Source organism: Boleophthalmus pectinirostris, unplaced genomic scaffold (genome assembly GCF_026225935.1).
Source record: "Boleophthalmus pectinirostris isolate CB_2022bp ecotype Guang Dong unplaced genomic scaffold, ASM2622593v1 HiC_scaffold_12, whole genome shotgun sequence".
Classification (NCBI taxonomy): domain Eukaryota; kingdom Metazoa; phylum Chordata; class Actinopteri; order Gobiiformes; family Gobiidae; genus Boleophthalmus; species Boleophthalmus pectinirostris.
Window position 1 is genome coordinate 10,436,822 of NW_026571018.1, and position 17,335 is coordinate 10,454,156.

Genomic DNA, 17,335 nt, shown 5'->3' on the forward strand with positions numbered 1-17,335 from the left:
AAAAGGATGAACAAGAGGCGCAGACGACAGCTCCGTTTTCGTTTATGACCGCATTGAAAAATGTGGATGAGCTGTCCTTTCAGTCCGTGAGCGAAAATAGCGATGGGAAGCCAGTAACATTCAAAGCAGACGCCAATTATAAGTTCAGCACTTTTCTCATGATGATAAAGGACCTGCATGATACTCGAGAGAAAGATGGGGCACCTTTGGAACTTGAAATAGGCCCTCCCAGCGCACATATTAAAAAAGAACCGATGATTATGCCAGAAGCTGAAATTATGAATCAAGAAACTAGAAACTTTGACAGCAAGGAAAGCCAATCTCCAAAGAAGCTGTACTTAAAGAAGACCAGTTCAATGTGGGTTAAGAAGAAGAGTAAAGGGGGCAGATGTGGGCCTGGCGTACCTGGGATAGAGTCTCCTGTTGGGGCAGAGGATGAAGTGGACAGGGGGGTGGTGGTGCATACATCGGAAAGGCATAAAACCTGGGAGTGTGTACAGAAAGAGGTGGAAGAGACAGGCCCGAAAGCGAATGGAGTGGTGGGAGAGAAAAGGACGAGTCTGATCATCAAAATCACAGGAGACAAGAGTCAAGAAGGTAAGAGCCAATCAGAGCAGAGCTTATTATATTTATATTTATATTTATTCTTCATCACAAACAGACCTGGAGTTGTGTTTTGTTTCATTCACAAATGTTTAACACACAAACCGTGCATATTTAGGCTGAGTTCAGAAACTACTCTGTTCTACTTTGTGATGGTCAACTATGTTTTTAAACTCCATACACCTTCATTAAAATAATTTGCATCAAGGTTCTTTTTTTGTTTATGACTGAACGAAATTTATTCCTTGAGATCCAGTGATCAAAAGAGATAGGATCAATTATAAATAATATAATAAACAATATTAAAAAGTACATTAAGAGCATTTATGATGATTTAAACCCTAGAATTGCCAGGGTAAACACTGCTTTTAACTTTAAAACTACCGCTTCATGACATAACAAGGTAGAAAAGAGCATTTTGAATGAAACAAAACATAAGTCTAGGTCTGTTTATGATGAAGTAACATGGCTTAAAGTTCACAAAAGTCAACTTTGTAATTTTGTCAATATAGGGCATTTAAAATACATATTGTTGAATTAAAAAAGCTTGAGCTTTGGTACATGGATCTTTCATTGTATCTTTTATTTTTCAGGACATAAACGGATTAGAAAGCCCAGTAAAAGGCTGATTGAATGGACTGAAGAGTATGACCAGATATTTTCATCCAGAAAGAAAAACAAGAAACTTCAGACAACGGACAAGGTAAAATCCCAAATAGAAAGTGAGCATGGGCGTGCTTCCGGCTTCATCAACTCTGGCTCCAATTCACTTTATATTAAAAAAGTGTCATTCCTGTCTCTGTAGTTGCTGCTGTCAGGGTCCTCATTTTGGTCTTAAATGTTCGAGTTAACCTCTACATTTATTTCACTATTTGGTCCGTAAATCAATTCCTATTCCTAATATGGAACTTGGCTCTAAATTCGTTCCTATAACTGCCAGACTTAATGAGCTTCATTTGACTGAACAGTTTAATGATGTCACACTCCCTTATCCACTTCTTTATACAATCTATGGGTAAAACAAAAGTGATATTACAAAACTATAGTGATATTTTGTGACTGACAAAGTATGATGGTCGTGGGCATGTTCTGCAAAATAAAATATTTTTGCTGATTTTTATTTGTTTCATTTTTTTTTTAAGGACCAAATATTATCAGCGTCGGAGCAGCCTCTGTCGCAAAATGTCTTTCCTGAAATGCAAACTCCGCCTCCCGAGGAACCCTCCAGAACCTCTCCATCTGAACTACAGAGCCCCTGCACGGAGAACTCCAGCTCCCAGAGTGCACCACTGATCTCCGTGGATACGCTGACCCCACCCCCTGAGACTGAGCCTGCACTGACGGAGACACCAGTGAAGGACTCAGGTGGGGAAAAATACCATTAATACAGTACATGATTGTAAGATAATGTCCTCTGCAAACAATGAAAGTTCTGATTTTGAAAGTATACGACTGGAAAACCCTGTAGTTGCACGCAGATCTGTGTTTTTTCCGTTCTGACATATAAAGAGGTTTCTGTGTCTTACTAATACTTCATGCTGGGGGTGTTCTGCCTGTATGCCTATGGGGGAATTTTTGGAAATTACCATGATGACACAATGCACATATTAGCAATAACTACCAAAAATGTTTGTAAAAAATACAAAACGGGTTTAAAGAACAGATTTTCAGGAGCATGTGATCAATACGAGCGCTTATGGTTTTGTTTTCGGAGTTTTAAACTGTAATTTTATTTTAGAGAGACTTGTTTAACATCATCATGTACTGTAGTTCCAACCAAGTCAGTTTTTTCTGATCAAATTGTGTTAAAATGAAGCCCATATATTTTGTCACTACATCCAAATCCTTTCTCATGTTACAATCTTTATCGACAGAAGGCAGTTCCGTTTTGGAGAAAAAGCGAAAGAGGAAACCCACTCAGAAAATCCTGGAGTATTGTTTGGAAGCAGAGGCCGCTCCATCGCTCAAGAAAAAGGTACAGCTAAATAAAATATACGTAACTTAATATAACTGGGAAGCTTTCCTATGCAATCTGCCGTATGTTTAAAAATGTAATGACCCAGTTCTTGCTTTTTGTTTTGTTTGTAAAGTTTTTTATTTCAATATTCTCTTGTTTCTGCCTGGAATGTTCCACAGTATGACATTAAACAGCTCTACCTTACGTGTATTCAACTACAGATGCTTTAATAGCTCAAAAATACCTATTTAAACAGACATTTTGACTGTGAGCGGCATCACCTCTCCACAGATCTGGCCTTTGACTTGGTCTGATTTGATCTCCATTCATTTTCTTGGATCTGCATGAACATAGAAAGGTTTATTGCCATACTGTGAAACACCCCAGACGAATCGAGAAAAGTATTTGATAGACCCTCCACCAGAAAAGTTACACAACGCACTTTTACGTATAATATATATTTATTTTCTTTATTTTTACAGGTTAAGGCAGTCAGGAATTACTTAAATCCACCTCCACAGTCTGGTAAGTCAGTTTCCAGAGGTTTTGATTGGAATATAAGAAGCAAATGTTTAGGGTCATGGTCAAAGTAAAATAGTGTACATACTTCTCCATTTATGGGCATTAATTTCACTTATTATTTCTTACATATTTAAATTTTGGAATTTAAAGGGCTCATTTTACACTATTTTGTGAGCTATATGTTATAATGTTGTTTCCTCATCACAAACAGACCTGGAGTTTTGTTTGTTTTGTTTCATTCACACAGGTTTAACACACAAACTGTGCAAATTTAGGCTGAGTTCTTTTCTTTTTTCTCTTTCATACGCCTTCACAAGAATCATTTGGATCATTTCAACCCTGGAATTGCTGATCTCTATTGAACTAAAGCTAAAAGGATGTGTTAACTTGAGCATTGTGAGCTTTGGACATGTAGACAGACTAATAATAAAGGGTTACTCAAACATGTGTGAATGTAACAAAACACAACTCCAGGTTTGTTTTTGATGAGGTAACAACATTATAACATGACTTAAATCTCACAAGAGTCAATTTTGTGTAATGTAGGGCATTTAAAATTAGAAGGGTATTTTCTGAAATCTTAATTAGAGCTTTTTCCCCCCGCAGATCCTCAATCTCTGAAGAAGTTGAAGCAGCTCATCATCTCCACTACCTGCCTATCTACATCGGAGTCAGCAGAGCCCCCTGCAGTTCAAACCAGTCCCACACCAGACCAGGACCAAGACTCTAGTCCTGGTTTAGACGCAGATTTAGAGGAACCTAAACCCGAAGAGGAAAATTCAGAAGATTTTGAACTTTCTCTGCCCCTCGATCCACAAAGTCAGGAGGAGCAGGAGGTGAGACATTGCTGTTTAAATTAACAGAGGAGGGACCAAGTCATTGTTTTGCAAGTGTCAAGTAAGTCTCTTTGACCTCAAGTACGAGTCAAGTCCCAAGTCAAACACAGGCAAGTCAAAGTCGAGTCTCGAGTCACTGGCTCATAATTCCAAGTCATGTCCAAGTCGTCTGTTTTGAGCTTCAAGTCATTTCAAGTCTTTAAACCAAATATAGCTTAGATTTTTGCAATTTACTTGAATTTAAACTAAATTGTACTTAAGAAGTCATGGTATATTTATATATGAGTATTTATATAAGAGTTTTTTTTTCCTTTTTAAATGTTTTGACAAGAACTTAGTGCGAATCATTACAGTCAGAACAGAAAGGATTAAGATTTAAAAATGCAGTTATTTTGTCATGTAGTCTGCACTGAAATGGAAGGATCATGTTCTTTGTAGTTCTCGCTGTTTTACTGTATTGTACTGTATATTACTGTAGTACATTTGAGCATCACAGTACTTCAGTTATAGCCAAAATAACAGAGAAGTGGGATGGACATGGTTTAGTTAATAACTGCATTTATCAACTGTAAAGAGGAAAATATTTTCTAAAAACATATATATTTTTTAGTAGACGCATCAAGTTTCTCAAGTCACAGGCCTAAAGTCCGAGTCAAGTCCCAAGTCACTGAGCTTCAAGTCCAAGTCGAGTCTCAAGTCTTAGTCTATTCTATCAAGTCAAGTCTCGAGTCCTAAAAATAGTGACTCAAGTCTGACTCAAGTCGAAATCACAACCTCTGTAAATTAATCTCCAAAATCTGACAGATACCAGCCTCTGTTCAATATTCACACATAGAAAAACAAAAACACACACATAAATGACTGGACTGAATGTAATTTATGACTGAAGCTGATGAAAGATCATCTTGGTCACAAAAAACTAAACAAAAAATAAAAATAAAACATATAGCAATAGTTACATGCCCAAGAAGGTGATAAAAAATAAAAATATTTCAGCTCACACTCACTTTTAACATGGAAAATAGACTTATTTTGTTTACAAAAATGAAAACAGAGCTATTATAGATTTAGTAATCATTTTATATTTTATAATATTTTAAAGTATAATGTAATTCTGTGTGATGGGACAGATGGACATGGGTCTGGACCAGAGTGACCTGCTCCTGGACGATGCTGCTTTAGCTCAAAGGAAAATCATCGGAGACAGAGGAGGACCTGCCTCTATGAAGGAGAACATCTGCCAGGTCAGAACTTTACCTATTATTAAAGGTCCTATATCACACAAAATTGACTCTTTAAAGCTTTAAAGGTGGACTATGTAACTTTTTGGTTGGGTGTCCGTCAGCTTCTTATTTCTATTCAATTACAGGTGGTTTTATAGCTCAAAAATACCTAGACTGTGAGCGGGGCCGCCTCTCCACAGATCTGACCTGTAACTTGCTCTGGTTTGGTCTCCATGAAGATAGAAAGGTTTAATGCCATACTGTGAAACATTCCGGACAAAGCAATAACATCTCCATGGAGAAAAGCATTTGAAAGCATAGAGACTCCACCAGAAAAGTTACAAAATATACCTTTCAGTCATGTTATAATCTTGTTACCTCCTCAAACACAGACCTGGAGTTGTGTTTTGCTTCATTCACACATGTATGATTAATCAAACATTATTAGTTTGTATGTATCATCAAAGCTCAAAATTCTCTGTTCCACCTTGTGATGGCATGAAGCTGTAGTGTTAAAGTTAACAGCTTCTTTTACTTTTAGTTCAGTAGAGATTGGAAATCCAGTGGTGAAATCATCCAAATGGTTCTAGTTTCTCTGGCCTTCCACTCCCCTATGACCGGCCCCCCAGCCCCTCTGCCCCTCACCACTTGAACTGGCCCTGTGAGGCAATCCTCAAAAGTTTTCATGGCCAGTTTTTTAAATTACTTTTTGGCAAATAATAACATATCTGAATCTTGTATTTTGTTTACTTTTTGAATTAAAAATATATTTATATAAAGTATTTATATAAAAATTATTATGACCTATTTTTACATTTGCCGCCAAATTTTCGCCACCTGACAAACTCGAGATCAAACAGTGACAGTCAAAGCACGTGCAGAGTTTTGTAGTGCAGTTAAAGACATTAAAATGACTCGTGTTAAAGTACGAAAACTTGACAGAGAGTGACGAGTTTTCAAAGAACAGTGGACGACCGATTATTTTTTTGTTCGGTGTAAGGACAGTGTAGTTTGTCAGATATGTAAAGAAAGTGTGGAGGTTTTCAAAGAATATAATCTGCGTCCTCAGGGTCAAACAATTCTGTTATACGACCGACCCGACCCCGACCCCCATCACAGTCAGGAGCGATAATGTGGTCCCCAGAGAAAAATGTTTGGTAACCCTCAGGAGAACTTCCTGCATTATAACATGACAGCTCAAAGTGGGCCAGAGTGATTTCTGTTTGAGAGAAGAACTCAGCCTAAATATTCAGGATTTGTGTGTTAAACATGTGTGAATGAAACAAAACACAACTCCAGGGCTGTTTGTGATGAGGAAACTACATTATCGATCAAAAAACAGTGTAATACGAACCATTTAAATACATGTAAATAAGTCTATCACAATAACTACATTAGTGACTTAACAGAGGGACAAAATCCTTTCAGTTAGTCCACATTTTCAGTAATTATATTGTGTTTTTGTGATGGCAGGTGTGTGAGAAGACCGGAGAGCTGCTGCTGTGTGAGGGTCAGTGTTGCGGGGCCTTCCATCTGCCTTGCATCTCTTTAGCTCAGGCTCCAAAGGGCAAGTTCATCTGCCCCGAGTGCAAATCAGGTACGAATACTGCAACTAATTTTATTTTATTGTATAATTTGTAACATACAACAAGCACACAGACATTAGACAGGACAGGACAATAAGTGCAATAACTTCAAAAATCATGTATCTGATGTATGTTTAAAAATCGTTTTGAGATCGAAAAATCCTGTAGTGTATCTGCATGCATACGGTGACGCAGAAGTGTGTGGAATTCGATTAGGTTTGCATGCCAGGCGGCTCGGTGGTGATGTATGTGACGTAAACGCATACGCGACGTGAGCAGATCTGACCAGAGTTTTGCATCTTGGGCAGTGTAAAAGGAAACGCTACGGCGGAACGTATTCAACTTTTCCACTCTGAAGGGTAGTTTCAGATTTTTGCGTTTTTATGTCCCTCAAAAACGCTGTCACCATTTAAACAAAAGGCTTTTCTGATAAAATATTTTGTTGTTTTTACCTGCAAGCGTTCTCCTGTAAAACACAAAATTAATACAGTGAGCGTATGGTTTAGTCACTTACTCAAAATAGGTTCAACATCTGTGAATTTGCTTTAATTTTGATATTTCATCACAAAGTTCAACGTAATCAATAGGGAAATCTCTCTCTTGTGCCCCAAGTTTTTTTGTTAATTTAGTTTATTTATCAGAGATGTACATAAAAACATTGGCCTACACAAAGAGGTAATATGCTTGTACCAAATAAAATCCATTAAATCAGTAAGTAAAACTAACCAAAACTAACCATTCAATCTCAGTCACTACATTCTTATGCTATTTACATATTTACAATTCGTGTCATACTCCCGTACATTTGGAATTATGGCATCGTCATTTTCTAGACTCTGAAAACCAGCGATTGATTAATTGATCATGATGTTGTGTTTTCCTCTGTCAGGTGTCCACACGTGTTTTGTGTGTAAGAAGCGCGGGGAGGACGTGCGGCGCTGTATGATTCCTGTTTGTGGAAAGTTTTATCACGGTGAATGTGTCACCGCCTTTGGCCCGACCGCCCCCACCGTCAACCGCGGCTTCAGGTGCTCCATCCATGCCTGCCTCACCTGCCACCTCACCAACCCCACCAGCAGCAACCTGTCCAAAGGTGAGACGCACACAGAAGCTTCTCAAATAGGCCTATTAGATTATCCTTAACTTACTTATTATTAGGGATGCACCATAGTCTGTATATCATATTTTCTGGGCTGTAAGTCACACTTTTTTTCATGGTTTGGGTATTTCCTGCGACTTATACTCCGGTGCGACTTATATATTAAAATTTTCACACTGATAGAGGGCGCTCTAGGCTTGTGTGTCAGTATCTGCTGCTCCTGTTACTCCTGTACCACGGTCACTTGGCTCTGCTCCTCATGTCTCCTGCAGAAAGAGCCGATGTCCTGTCTGTATCATATCAGTCAATCGCACCATTACTTCTGTACCACTGAAAAGAAAGTCATATTTTGCAGATTAAAAGCTAAAGTAGCGAAATATGCAGCCAAAAACGGTAATCGAGCAGCAGAAAGAAAGTTTGGAGTGAGCGAGAAACTTGTGACACAGTAAGGATGCACCATCCAACTTTCCTGGAGGTCAGTGGTTGGATCGACAAAGCCTGGACTTCAGTGACACCGAAACCATCCTGTCGGGATTCAGAAAGCCCGGAATAATTCTAACTGGAACTGATGCTGAGTCTGACGACAGCTAATAAATATGGTATATAAATGGACACAGGTTATCCACTTGTCATTGCATTCTAAACAGGAAATGAGCATGGGGCTCTTCCAGCTCCATCGACTCTGGATCCAATTTACTTTACATTAAAAAATTGTTGCCTCTCTCTCTGTATCTGCTGCAGTGAGCCTTGCCATTTTGGTCTTAAAATGTTCCTTTTAATTAGGTCAGCAATTACCTATTCATAATAAAATATTCTATCTTTTGGAGGATCAAAAGTATTGAAAATTGTTCCTATAAACATAAAACTGAAGCCCATGAATAGTCTTTCTCAAAAGACTAATCCAGTAAGTGCGCCTCCATGTTTTTAAAATCCAAGGAGAAAATGGTCCAGCTTCTGCCATTCAAATTACCTTTGATACTTGCAGCTGTTGCTTTAAACTTTTTTAAAACTCCTTTACTTTTGTAATTATTAAAATCACATTTTGAATTGTCTAGAATTAGCAAAGTCTTAGTAACATAATATTAAATTATCCCGTCTTATTGTGTATTAACCCACTAACGCTGTCGTTAAATCTTGTACAAACATGTTATGAAATTCACATTTCTTTTATTATTTTTAAGGTGGGGTCCATCACCTGCTCTACCTTACATTTATTTAACTACAGTTTGCAGGATTTATAGCTCAAAAATACCTAGGACAAAACAGAAAAACAGGCATTCTGACTGTGAGCGGGATCACCTATCCACAGATCTGACCTATAACTTGGTCTTTTTTGGTTTCCATGAAGATGGAAAGATTTAAAGCCATACTCTGAAACATTCTAGACAAAGCAGTAACATGGAGAAAAGCATTTGACGAACTGTCCTCTAGAAAAGTTACACAATGCACCTTTAAGGGATTCTGTTTTCAGTCTTCTCTCAAATGCTTGTCTTTCTGAACATGTTCAAAAAGTGAGACGTGAACTTTTTATGCCTGAAACATAAATTTCATATCTTATTGAAATCATCTGAAACATTGCAGTTAGATAACCCATGTTAGATATTACTTCTTTCCTGTTCTGTACTGGCTGACTGACTCTTTACTCCCTCTACAGGACGTTTGGTGCGCTGCGTCCGCTGTCCCGTTGCGTATCATGCCACTGACCTGTGCATGGCGGCCGGCTGCAGAGTCCTCTCCTCCAACAGCATCCTCTGCCCAAACCACTTCACCCCGAGGAAGGGAGTCAAGAACCACGAGCATGTCAATGTGAGCTGGTGCTTCGTCTGCACTGAAGGTAAAATCTGCTCCAAACAAACACAAACACTGTAAGAACGGCTGCTTCTCTGACCACAACTTTATACAGACCTCTAATATGGAGATGGAATAATAAAATACTATTGTTTGTCATTGTCATGGACTGTATAAAGATGTAGATTAAATTTAGAGTTAGGCTTAGACAAACTTAATTGATCTGTATTTGGGCACAGTTGCTCACACATCACAATTTAATATAATAATAAAGAGTAAAAAATGGTAATTATAAACTCTAATTAAGTAGCAAAAAAGATAGCAAGAGTCTGGTGTCAATTATATAAATGTATTTGTACAAGTCAAAATAAAATAGGAAAGTCATAAAAAAGCTATATACAAGAAGCGGGTGCTTAACAACACTGTCAATCAAACCTGTTGATTTAAAAACAAAATAGCAAACTAAAAACACTGGGATCATGTAGAGCAGGTTAATGAACATTTTAAGACCAAAATCAGGAGCCTGACAGTAGAGATCTGCGTGGGACTGAATTTTCAGGCCCGCTCCTGCAAAAAACTGTAATTTTCAGTCCTGCTCCCACCCGCATCTGCCATATTTTGTCCCACTCCCGCCCACAAATCCCGCAAGATGGGGACGTTCACTTTCTTAAGCTCTATAAAACACAGAGAAGCAGTAAGGAATTTTCTAAGTGTGTGTGAGATTAGACCACATCTGCAAATTTAGGCTGCTTAAAATGTTTTTATTAATGCCAAATAAAATATCCAACACAAATGATGCAAGATATGTTTATATTTGTCATTTGTCTATTTTCCTTTACACTCATATTTTGTTTGCAGGACTGCAGTTTATCATCCCACCTATTGTATAGTCCCGCTCCCGCCCACAATGAGCTTTCAAAATGTGTCCCACGCCGTACTGTTTTGCGTCAGGTCCCGTGGGCTCTACCTGACAGCAGCAGTTACAGAGAGTGGGGTGACAATAGAAAATCAATTGGAGCTAGAGTTGCTGGAGCGATTTACCTATTTGTATCTACAGACTATGGACAGTGTTCAGTTTTTTGTAGTAGTAAAGAAACATAAAGGTAGGGCTGTGCCACATAGTGATAAAAGCTGAATCCCCGTGACTATTGTCATTCATATTTTGATTATACTTTCATAATGTGATTCACTATTTCTGTATTTAAAGCAGCTCAAACACAGAGACTTTTTCTCTCTCCCTTCTCCTATTGGTCAGTCTCTATAATACTCTGGTTTAAATCCAGCTGTCACTCACTCAATCACATCAAAGTGTAAAAAAATAGTGTGATCAAAATTTATATTGTGATCTTGCTGCAATGAAACTGTGGAATATTGCCAAGTATATAATTCTGCCATATTGTGCCAACTGCCCTATGTAATTAAGGGTCTTGGATTTAGATAGCTTCTTTCACGGTTTGTAAATCAGGTTCCTCAGCTTTAAAAGAAACAATCAGATCAAACAATTATGGATTTTACTTTTACTTTCTTTGCAAATAATATAAGACAGCATCACTGTACAGATGTGCAGTTAAACATTTGCTTGAGTAACAGTTTCATTTGTCAAGTGCATAATCCTCATATCTCTGTGCTCCTCTGTCCTGGCCTGTAGGGGGCAGTCTGCTGTGCTGCGAGTCCTGCCCCGCTGCCTTCCACAGAGAGTGCCTGAACATCGAGATGCCCAAAGGTTCATGGTTCTGTAACGACTGTAAGTCCGGAAAGAAGCCACGAATCAAGGACATCCTCTGGGTCAAAGTGGGCCGCTACAGGTCAGTGTGTATTTGACACTTTGCAGTGATCATCACACTGAAGGGGGCCTGTATATATATGTATATAGTGGAATGTTCATCTGTTACCATGGTGACACGATTCACACATTAGCAAAATTCACAAAAAAAAAAGTCTGAAACAAAATAGATTTAATACATTTTCAGGAGCCTGTGACCAATACGAGGGTCCACGGTCCTGTGTAGGTATTTTTTCAACAAACAAACAATTTCATAATGTTCAATATTCACTTACTACTAAAAAAGTGGTGTTTCTCTGTAACTACTGCTCTCAGACTCATTATTCAGGCCTTAAATTAAAATTATTTCACAATTTTATCCATCCATAAATCAAGATGAACATTAATAATCGGTTCCTTCAGTCCAGGTTTTTTTTTTGTTTTTGTTTTTTTTTGTTTTTTAAAATCAGTTTAGCCATTATTTTATTTTAGGTTTAAAATGTGACTTTCTGGTTAGAAATCATGACATTACATTAGGAAATTCCTTAACTGTTACCTGGCATCCATACAGGCCAGGCCAAACTCCTCTAATGTCACAGAAATTAATATTTGATGAATAAAATCTGGCAAAATTATAGTAAAACACCTAATAATGCTTAACGTATCATAAAAATGTCTTTCTTGCATGTAAATCATGACAAACCTTTGGATAGAATTCTCCCAACAGTCTGATTTTTAGTTTTAGTTCGAACATAGCAATGAAGATGAAAAGTAGAAAATAAAACTCACACAAACCCCCCCCAAAAAAACTAAGCAATATATATACATTATCAATATCCACCTTATTCTGCCCACAAGTTGTTGTTTTTTTTGTGGCGGCAGTTCTAGTTAAATGGGGAACCTATTCATGTCAATGGAGAATTTGGGAAACATTTTGCATCTTAAACATGACATGAAGTCGGTTAATTTGTGTAAAATATTCAGTTTTCATGTGACCAATAAGAAAACTCTCTGGGGGGCTTTAAAACGGCTTTATCGACCATATTGAAGTTATTTATTTTCAAGATCGGCAGCCACACACAAAATAATACAACCATAATAGAACTCTCTAAAATCTTCACTTCATGTAATTTTCAACATATTTTTCAACTTTTCTTCCTAAATTGTGTAAAACTATTCTATAATTTATACTAACTATTATATTATCCCACCAAATAAAATCAAAATGTGAGAATCATCCACACTTTTCCTGCACACTTTAAACTCCCTCCCTCCTGTGTGTGCTGCCCCCTGCAGGTGGTGGCCGGCCGAGGTGAGTCACCCAAAGTCGATCCCAGAAAACATCCAGCGAATGAGGCACGACGTGGGCGAGTTCCCAGTGCATTTCTTTGGCTCCAACGATTATCTGTGGACGTACCAGGCTCGGGTCTTTCCTTATATGGACGTGGACGCCAACAGCAAAGAGAAGATGGGAAAAGGAGTCGATGCCACCTACAAGAAAGGTGAGAGTGCTGTAATGTTTTCAGTATGTTTTTTGGAATAATCTGTATTTCTCAAAATAAATTAAGGTGCTCTCTGAAAAACAAATAAATGTTTTCTTATTTTTGCTTGTTGCTATTTTAATGTATAGTAGTTTTAAATAATACAAAATTCGAGATTTGGTAGCCCCTTGATAACAATAATTTAAAGGTTTTGACAATTTAAGTCATGTTATAACGTTGTTACCTCCACAAAAACAAACCTGGAGTTGTGTTTTGTTTCATTCACACATGTTTGGGTAACACTTTATTATTAGTCTATACATCTCCAAAGCTCAAAATGCACCTCATGATGTCATGTAGGAGTAGTTTTCAGCTTCTTTCAGCTTTAGTTCAGTAGAGATTGAAGATTTCAGGGTTAAAATCATCCAAATGTTTGTATGAAGCTGTACAGGTAGGCAGTAGCTCAGTTGGTAGAGCGTTTGTGCACTGGTCTGAAGGTTGGCCATTCAAATCCTGCTCTTGACATAAACATTATTGGTTGAGCGGACAGATCCACTGACCCACAGATTGGCAGTGTGATCTCAGCTCCTGCAGTGAAGACACTTAACCCACTTCACACACACTGGTGAACGGGTGAGTGGTTCCTTGATGTAAAGTGCTTTGAGGCTTGAAGATGGAGAAGCGCTGTATAAAAATGTGACTATTTACCATATGGAGTTTAAAAACACAGTGACATTTCGTCTATTTTCTCTATTGCCACGTGACATAATAAGGTGGATTTCTGTGAGCGTTTTCCGTTCAACCTAAATATTCAGGGTATTCAAAACAAAACTCCAGCTATGTTTGTGACGAGGAAACAACATTATAACATAGATCATAAAATAGCATAAAAATAACCCTATTAATTCTGTATTACTACGATTTTATCCCATTGATTATACAATCCTAAATCTCATATATTCATAACCTGTCTTTATCTGTGTTCTCATCATGTCCTGTGACCTGCAGCCCTGGAGGAGGCAGCAGAGAGGTTCAGGGAGCTTCAGGCCGAGAAAGAGCTCAGACAGCTTCAGGAAGATCGGAAGAACGACAGAAAACCTCCACCTTATAAACACATCAAGGTACAACACCAAGACTAAACCAGGACTAAACTCAGAAGCCTAACCAGGACTTAACCAGAACTAAACCAGGACTTCATAATAATGCATTGAGTTTTTACAGCCCATATACGTCTAAAGCGCTCTACACTCTTCATCATTCACTCCATCCTCAGTGGTGGTAACCGATGCAGCCACAGTTGTCCTGGGGCAGACAGACAGAAGTGATCATGTAAATTTGTACCATTGGCTCCTCTGACAAATCACTCTTATACACACAACATTATATACTTAGCAAGCTGAGTGGTGTGTCCTGTCCAAGGACACAACAACAGTTCCACTGCAGCAGCTGATGTTCCCAGTGGTCAATCAGCAAAGAGTTGTGAAGCCATGACGTCAAACTCAAACGCCTTTTGTGGTACAGCACAACAGTAATTTTACTTTTACAAATTTTTTACTAATTTTACAGTATAATTTTACCTAAACATACATACTTATATCGTATATCGCCACAGGAATGAAATTACAATTTGATTTTTATAACCGTCTTGCCCAGCCCTCAGCGGCAGAAGTTAATGAAGTACAAAAATAAAAGTATAATACTTGAGTGCAATTTTTAGGTATCTGTACTTTACTTAAGTACATTTTACAGTGGATACTTTTTAGTTTTACTTCACAAGTTAAAAAGTAATTTTCTTTATGGTTTGAGACCTGCTGAAAAGACACATATAGCACATTTAATATGAGTTAACGTCCCAACCTTGAACAAGCCAAACACACAAAAACACAAAAACAGCTAGAAAATTTTAAAAAAATCAACTGAATCACTTAAAATCCACTAAACTCATTGTCAAAATCACAAATTTCATCTTTTCTTTGTCCTAAAAGTCTCTGCAAAATGCTTAAAATTTTTACTCTTAAGTACATTTTATCCAGGAACTTTAATGCTTTTACTTAAGTAGACTTTTTCATTAGATACTTTTACTTGAGTAATCCTTTGCCCCAGTATCTGTACTTAAGTAACAAAATTGAGTAGTCCATGCACCGCTGCCAGCCCTATGTCTAAGCACTAATCAGCCTCAGTTTTGTTTTGCCTTTTGAAATTATCTGGACTTCACAAGGTGATGTGACTGAGTTAGCATATTTAACCCCAGACGCTTAACACAGACTGAACCTGTCTCTGTCAGGTGAACCGGCCGATTGGGAAGGTGCAGATCTTCACTGCGGACCTGTCGGAGATCCCGCGCTGTAACTGTAAAGCCTCAGACGAGAGCCCGTGTGGGATGGACTCAGAGTGCATCAACCGCATGCTGCTGTATGAGTGCCACCCACAGGTACAACACAGAACTGCAACATCCTCTATTTCAACTTGTCAAACAAAGGATTAATACTTCATACATATTTTGAAGTCATAATTATGATTTTAAACGTTTTAATTTCATTTTTTGATAGTTTTGTGTACATTTCAACTCGAAGTAATAGTTTCTTGAGTTAAACAAAGTGATCTAGTAGCTCAAATAAAGCTCAAGGCCATTTTACAGGTAAAATTTTATCCTGTTTATGATTTTTTATTTATTTATTTTCAGTACTGATCCTAGAAATAAGTACATATTTGTGATACTAGTTTCAGTTTCAGTTAGTATTGGAGTGCCCTGTCATGTCACTATTTATTTATTTGCTTACTTAAAAGACCTATATTACATAAAATAGATTCTTGTGAGTTTTAAGCTGTACTATATTCTTGTTACCTCGTCAAAAACAGACCTGGAGTTGTGTTTTGTTTCTTTTACACACATTTGAGTAAGTCAGTCTCCAAAACTATTCCACTTTGTGATGTCATGTAGTGGTAGTTTTCAAGTTAACAGCTCCCTTTTACCTTTTGTTCAGTAGAGATTGGTAATTCCAGGGCTGTAATGATCCAGATAATTTAAGTGAAGGTGTTGGAAGTTTAAAAACACAGTGGAGCACTTCTTGTATTGCCACATGACATCACAAGGTCACAGACAGAAGAACTCAGCCTAAATATGCAGGGTTTGTGAATTAAACATGTGTGAATGAAACAAAACACAACTCACCAAGTCTGTTTGTGATGAGGAATCAACATTATAATAATACAGATCAGAAAACTGTGCAATTTATCTGCTTTGTCATTGTGTTCCTGAAAGTTTTTCTTGCTCGTGTTGTTCCAGGTTTGTCCAGCAGGAGAGAAGTGTCTGAACCAGGCCTTCACCAAACGGGAGTACAGCTCAGTGGAGATCTTCAGGACACTGTCTCGGGGCTGGGGTCTGCGCTGTAGCCACGACATCAAGAAGGTAAAGTTTAAGGACACACTGATGGTGGTGGTTCGATCTAGTCACAATGTCAAACTTAAGAATAATCACAATAATGGACTCCATGACCAAACAACAGTGAAATCCTTAATTCACTTTCATTCACAGTGTCTAAGGCTACACTCAGACTGTAGCCTGAAGTGACCCAAATCAGATTTTTATTCGCCCCTATGTGACCTGTATCTGATGTTTAATGACAGTCTGAACGACACAGATACGATTTTTTCAAATGCGACCCAGGCCACTTGGATATGCTCCTAAAACAGATACAAATCCGATCTTTTGACATGCAACTTCAGTCTGAACGGCCAGGTCACATTCATCCCACCTACACGTCAGGCTCAGTCTAGTCAATGGAGGGAAAGAGAGGTTAGCAAGTTTATTAATATTTGGGGGGATCGCTATATTCAGGCCAAATTGGAGGAGTGTTATCGGAGCCTTGCAGTTTTTGAAATGATTGCCAAAGAAATGTCCGGCTACAGGCAGTCCTGTCTCCAATGTCAACAAAAAATAAAGAGTTTGTGAGTCAAATACAACGAGGCTAAAGACTCAACCAAACAAATCGGCCGTGGACGTGAAACCGGTCCATTTTACGAAGAACTGAACCGTAGTTTGGGAGACTAGCTCAACGTTTAGCTGACTTCCATAAACACTGAGCACGTTCACTGCATGTGACGTCGTTGTGTCCTCTAATGCACATGTGGGACACTTTTGGGGCATTTAAAGTTCACACTGGAGATCACATACAAGTCACATTTAATTGGAAATGTGAACAACATCTCAAAAAAATCTGATTTCACAAAAAAATCCAAATTGAGCATTAAGCCCTGCAGTCTGAACGTAGTCTAGTAGATGAATACATTCAAAGCAATGTTATTTAGATTATGTCTTGTGCCACCGTGTAAAGCACTTTACATTGTGTTTTACATTTTTAATATAGATTAAAAATACCATACTATACTATATATACACATACTATACAGTCTTGTGGTTTGAATTCCCTTTAAAACATACTTTTGGACACCTTGGGATTCGTAATGTAAAATAATCA

The 17,335-nt window shown here is 38.0% G+C and overlaps 1 protein-coding gene across 1 annotated transcript in view; it reads left to right on the forward strand.

Annotated features, from left to right (window-relative positions):
• Positions 1 to 17,335, forward strand: part of nsd1b (nuclear receptor binding SET domain protein 1b) — a 41,621-nt gene that overhangs the window by 14,470 nt on the left and 9,816 nt on the right. Inside the window, 15 exon segments of the mRNA XM_055148357.1 lie at positions 2 to 597; positions 1,197 to 1,306; positions 1,746 to 1,968; positions 2,478 to 2,578; positions 3,043 to 3,085; positions 3,689 to 3,918; positions 5,049 to 5,162; positions 6,615 to 6,738; positions 7,617 to 7,820; positions 9,481 to 9,660; positions 11,263 to 11,419; positions 12,673 to 12,878; positions 13,866 to 13,978; positions 15,142 to 15,288; positions 16,144 to 16,266. Coding sequence (XP_055004332.1) covers positions 2 to 597; positions 1,197 to 1,306; positions 1,746 to 1,968; positions 2,478 to 2,578; positions 3,043 to 3,085; positions 3,689 to 3,918; positions 5,049 to 5,162; positions 6,615 to 6,738; positions 7,617 to 7,820; positions 9,481 to 9,660; positions 11,263 to 11,419; positions 12,673 to 12,878; positions 13,866 to 13,978; positions 15,142 to 15,288; positions 16,144 to 16,266 — 2,671 coding nt within the window.